Source organism: Hakea prostrata, chromosome 3 (assembly GCF_041222555.1).
Source record: "Hakea prostrata isolate BN-2017 chromosome 3, UWA_Hpros_2, whole genome shotgun sequence".
Classification (NCBI taxonomy): Eukaryota; Viridiplantae; Streptophyta; class Magnoliopsida; order Proteales; family Proteaceae; genus Hakea; species Hakea prostrata.
The window spans coordinates 54,407,496-54,411,602 of record NC_142602.1 but is presented as its reverse complement, the minus strand read 5'-3'; the positions used below and the strand labels follow the sequence as shown (position 1 = coordinate 54,411,602).

At 38.8% G+C, this 4,107-nt stretch overlaps 1 protein-coding gene across 1 annotated transcript; it reads left to right on the top strand.

Annotated features, from left to right (window-relative positions):
• The first annotated feature begins 2,256 nt into the window (after window positions 1–2,256).
• LOC149022504 (peroxiredoxin-2E, chloroplastic-like) lies at window positions 2,257–3,290 on the top strand. The gene has a single exon (XM_089150574.1). It carries the CDS (start codon window positions 2,274–2,276, stop codon window positions 3,039–3,041), a length of 768 nt encoding a protein of 255 aa, XP_089006700.1. The 5' UTR covers window positions 2,257–2,273; the 3' UTR covers window positions 3,042–3,290.
• Window positions 3,291–4,107: the final 817 nt, after the last annotated feature.

The window sequence follows — 4,107 nt, the reverse complement described above, 5'->3', positions numbered from 1 at the left end:
CGGACTCCTCCGCCACGGGCCCATTGCAATCTAAATTCACATGTATGTTGTGACTCCCACTTCGGAGCTACCTGTTTGGGCTTTATTCTTAAAAGTCACACGTGGGCCCCCATCTTTGCAAGCTCAAACCGGACTTGGCAAGTTCAGCTCTTACGGGTGAAGAAGCCTTAGCCACGAAATATTCGATTGCAAAAGGAATAGACATTTTACAAGTGGATTTGTTAATGAAGGGTTAGTAAAAATAGTAGAGAGTCTCACTTCCCAAGTGGGATGTTTAGGGGTGGAACCAGGATTCAATATTGGAGGGGGGCCGAAGAATGGAAGTTCAGATTGGGAAAGCACCAATGGTTTTTTGCTACACATATTGTATGGGTCCCACATATGAATTATTTTATTATATTAAGGAATACATACATATATTTTGTGAGGCCCACATATATTTGATAAAAATAGATAAATTATTGATAATGATAATTTTTTTTTCAACAATATATAGATAAATTAAAGCATTAGTACAAAAAAACAAAACAAAACAAAAAAAAAAAAAAAAACAAACAAAAAACAAAACAAAACAAACACATGGCTTCCAATCCTAAAATGTCAGATGCAAACTAAAATTTTTTTTAAGGTAAGAAATGCAACCAATGGTACTTAGTTACCTTACAAATTATAGACATCTTATTTATAATATAAAATCAAATAGCAAAAATTGTAGACAAAATAAATAAACAAAGAATATAAAATCAAATAAAAATAAAAAATAAAAAAATAAAAAGAAGAGAAACAAAAAAATAAATTGAAAAATAAAAAGAGTACCTAATTGTGGGGAAGATTTTTTTCCCAAATTTTCTTTAACCCACGCTTATAAAATGGGAATAATAAATAGGAAGAAAGAAACATAAGAGAATGAATAGGAAAAAAAGAGGAGAGAGGAGATATGAGAGAATATAGGAAATGACGAGTTATTTTCTAATTATAAATGACTTTTATACCCATTATTTTACATTTAAAAGTTGTTTTCAATATTTGGGGGCTAAATAGTGACATTTCACATGTGACAAGAAAAAAAGTGGAAAAATGAAGAAAATTAATATAAAAAAATCCAAAATTTAAGGGGATTAATTAAAATTTTGAAAAATCCGGGGCCATGGCCCCTTGGACCCTTAGTAGGTCCACCCCTGGGGATGTTGATGGTTCAAACCCTGTCAGGGCATATATATATAAAAGTAATATTCTCCCTATATGTAACAATTCCTTCAAAATGTAACTTACATAAAGAGATGCAACAAGTACCTTTCCCATAGGAAGGTGGTTGACAATGTAACTTCACAAAGAAAGGTATCTTCTCTTTTTGCCCATAACTTTTCGCACTCAATATAAATTCCCACTCGAATTTCCTTGGGTTAGAGGCAAAGCATCATCTTAATCATATGAAACAACTATTCCTTGGCATTGGGATTGTAGTCAAGGTCCGACACGGCGACTCGGGCAACATGTCGCTAAAATCGAACCCCTGTTTTGAAGGGTATTTCAGGTCATTTTGACCTGAAATTTGACGTGTAACCTAATTTGAGGTCAATAAACACATTGAAAATATTATTTTGACCTAAAACATCACCTAACCTAAAGTTTATATTTGCACATGTCCGGCAAATACACAATTAGTAAAGAGATGTGCTAAAGTTTACAATTCATTATACAATTATGTTGAGTATGGCTCATGCTTTACATATTGTTATCGATAGACAAAGGGGCTTTTAGAGGCCTTATGTCACTTTGAAAAAAAAAACAAACGAAAAATCAAGTAAAAAACAAACGAAAAGCTGTTATATATGGCGAATGTAGTGATATATCACCGACACAGTGCGATATATCGCCGATATATGGTAAATATCGTGTCACTGGGGGGAGTTGTGTCGCCCCCCAGCGACATGACGATATATCGCCTTGTGTCGGCGATACACAGTGAACCGTGATTGTAGGCAAGCGAACCTATGTTAAGGAACATACCCAAAAAAAAAAAATCCTATGTTAAGGAATGAAAATGAAATTACACGTGTCATAAGCCTAAGAGGAAGATGGGGACCGCCACATTTATGATACATCACAGCGGTGCCGGTCGTTTCTTATTATTCATTTTTTAATGTTTTCCGAGGAATAAACAAATCAATAAAGTGAATAAACTTCGTAAAAAAAGACAAAACGATAAACTAAATTCCTGGAACCGTGGAAATTGGGGATCGTGTCCACCACTCCTTCTCCCTCCCTTTTCTATGCCTTTTCAATTCCAACCATACCATCACTCTTGTTCTCACAACTGCTACTCCCTATTCCCCCTTCCCTTCCCTTCAACTGAACCAGCAATGGCGCTCTCAGCTTCTCTAACCATGGCGAGACTCATCTCTTCTCCCGCAACCGCGTCTCTCTCAGCTACGGCTCGTCTCGCACCCAAGGCCCTCTCTTCAAATTTCTCTTTCTTGACAGCTCCTCTTTGCCTTAAGCTCCGCCACCCACCTCTCAGGTCCGCTACCACCAAAACCCCCATCTCTGCTGCCATTTCCGTCGGCGACAAACTCCCTGAATCCACCCTCTCTTACTTAGACACCGCCGGAGAACTCCAAACCGTCACCATCTCAGACCTCACCAAGGGCAAAAAAGCAATCTTGTTCGCAGTTCCTGGAGCTTTCACACCGACTTGTTCTCAGAAACACCTTCCTGGGTTCGTTGAGAAGTCGGGTGAATTGAAAGCCAAGGGAGTTGATACCATCGCTTGCATCTCGGTGAATGACGCCTTTGTGATGAAGGCTTGGAAGGAGAATTTGAAGATTAATGATGAAGTCTTGTTGCTCTCGGATGGGAATCGAGAGTTCACGAAGGCTATCGGGGTTGAGCTTGACTTGAGTGATAAACCCATCGGGTTGGGAGTTCGGTCGAGGAGATATGCTATTCTTGCGGAAGATGGTGTTGTTAAGGTTCTGAATTTGGAGGAAGGCGGCGCATTTACGTTGAGCAGCGCCGAAGATATGCTTAAGGCTCTCTGATTTTGGTCAGGTTGGGTTCTTCTTTTATGAGTTTCTATGCTTTTGCCTGATCTCCCTTCCCCTTCATTAAGTTCTGTACTTTAAATGAGTATTATCTGTTTATTCGGGTCAAATTTGAATGTATGTGAATTCAATTCAGGAGATGTCTTGATAATATGAGCTTTATCTACAAATGGTGAATTTTATCACGGTATTGCATTTTTGTCAAGGGTTCTTGCGATTTTTTCTTTTTAATGAGCGGCTGTTGAGGACATAATAATTTAGGGATTCTTAAAATTTTCGATGCTCTTTTTATTTGATTTTTTTTAGCTACTCTTTGTTAGGTTTTCAGGGGCTCTGGGTTCTCCAAACCCAATCTGTGCAATTGAGTATTTCAGGAGCTCGTTGAGGTGGCACGACCACTTCCGGCCTAAAAGCCCTCGGGGTGATGAAACCAATGGGCTAGGGGGGGGACCGCGGGGGGGGGGGGGGCGCGGGCCGCCCGGGGCGCGGGCCTTGTTGGGAAAAGGCTTATTGTTGTTGCTGAGTGTTATTCGAATCCTTGCAACATTGTTAATTTTCAAAATGTAATTCATATTGAAATTCCACTTTAAAGAGTTTCTGAGGCAGCAGAAATTTTCAATTTTTAATTTCTTGTTAGTGAAACTTAGGGAAATTCTTTGCTAACAAACAATCCTCCCCCGCCCAAAAAAAAAAAAAAAAAAAAAAAGAGGGTTGGGACACAGTTATACATGTGATTTACACTTGTTACATAGGAAGGTTATAGATGCACAATAAAACTATTGCAGTCGAACTCTGGAAAAATGCAAGACTAATTTTACATCTGGTAAGAAAAACCTAAACAACAAACAAGCTTAGAACCTCCCAGTCTTCACTATTAACCCTTCGTCATAAGTCATAACAGAATAAAGCTCAATGGCAATCAAATGATCCTCTTATGGAGCTCTACTTTGCTTTTCATGGAAGGTATTCTGTGAAAATTCCCCCCCCCCCCCCCCCACAAAAAAGAAAAGGTGGGGCCAAGATGGTGATGCTAGCCATTTTACTCTACCTTGGAGCATTTTCT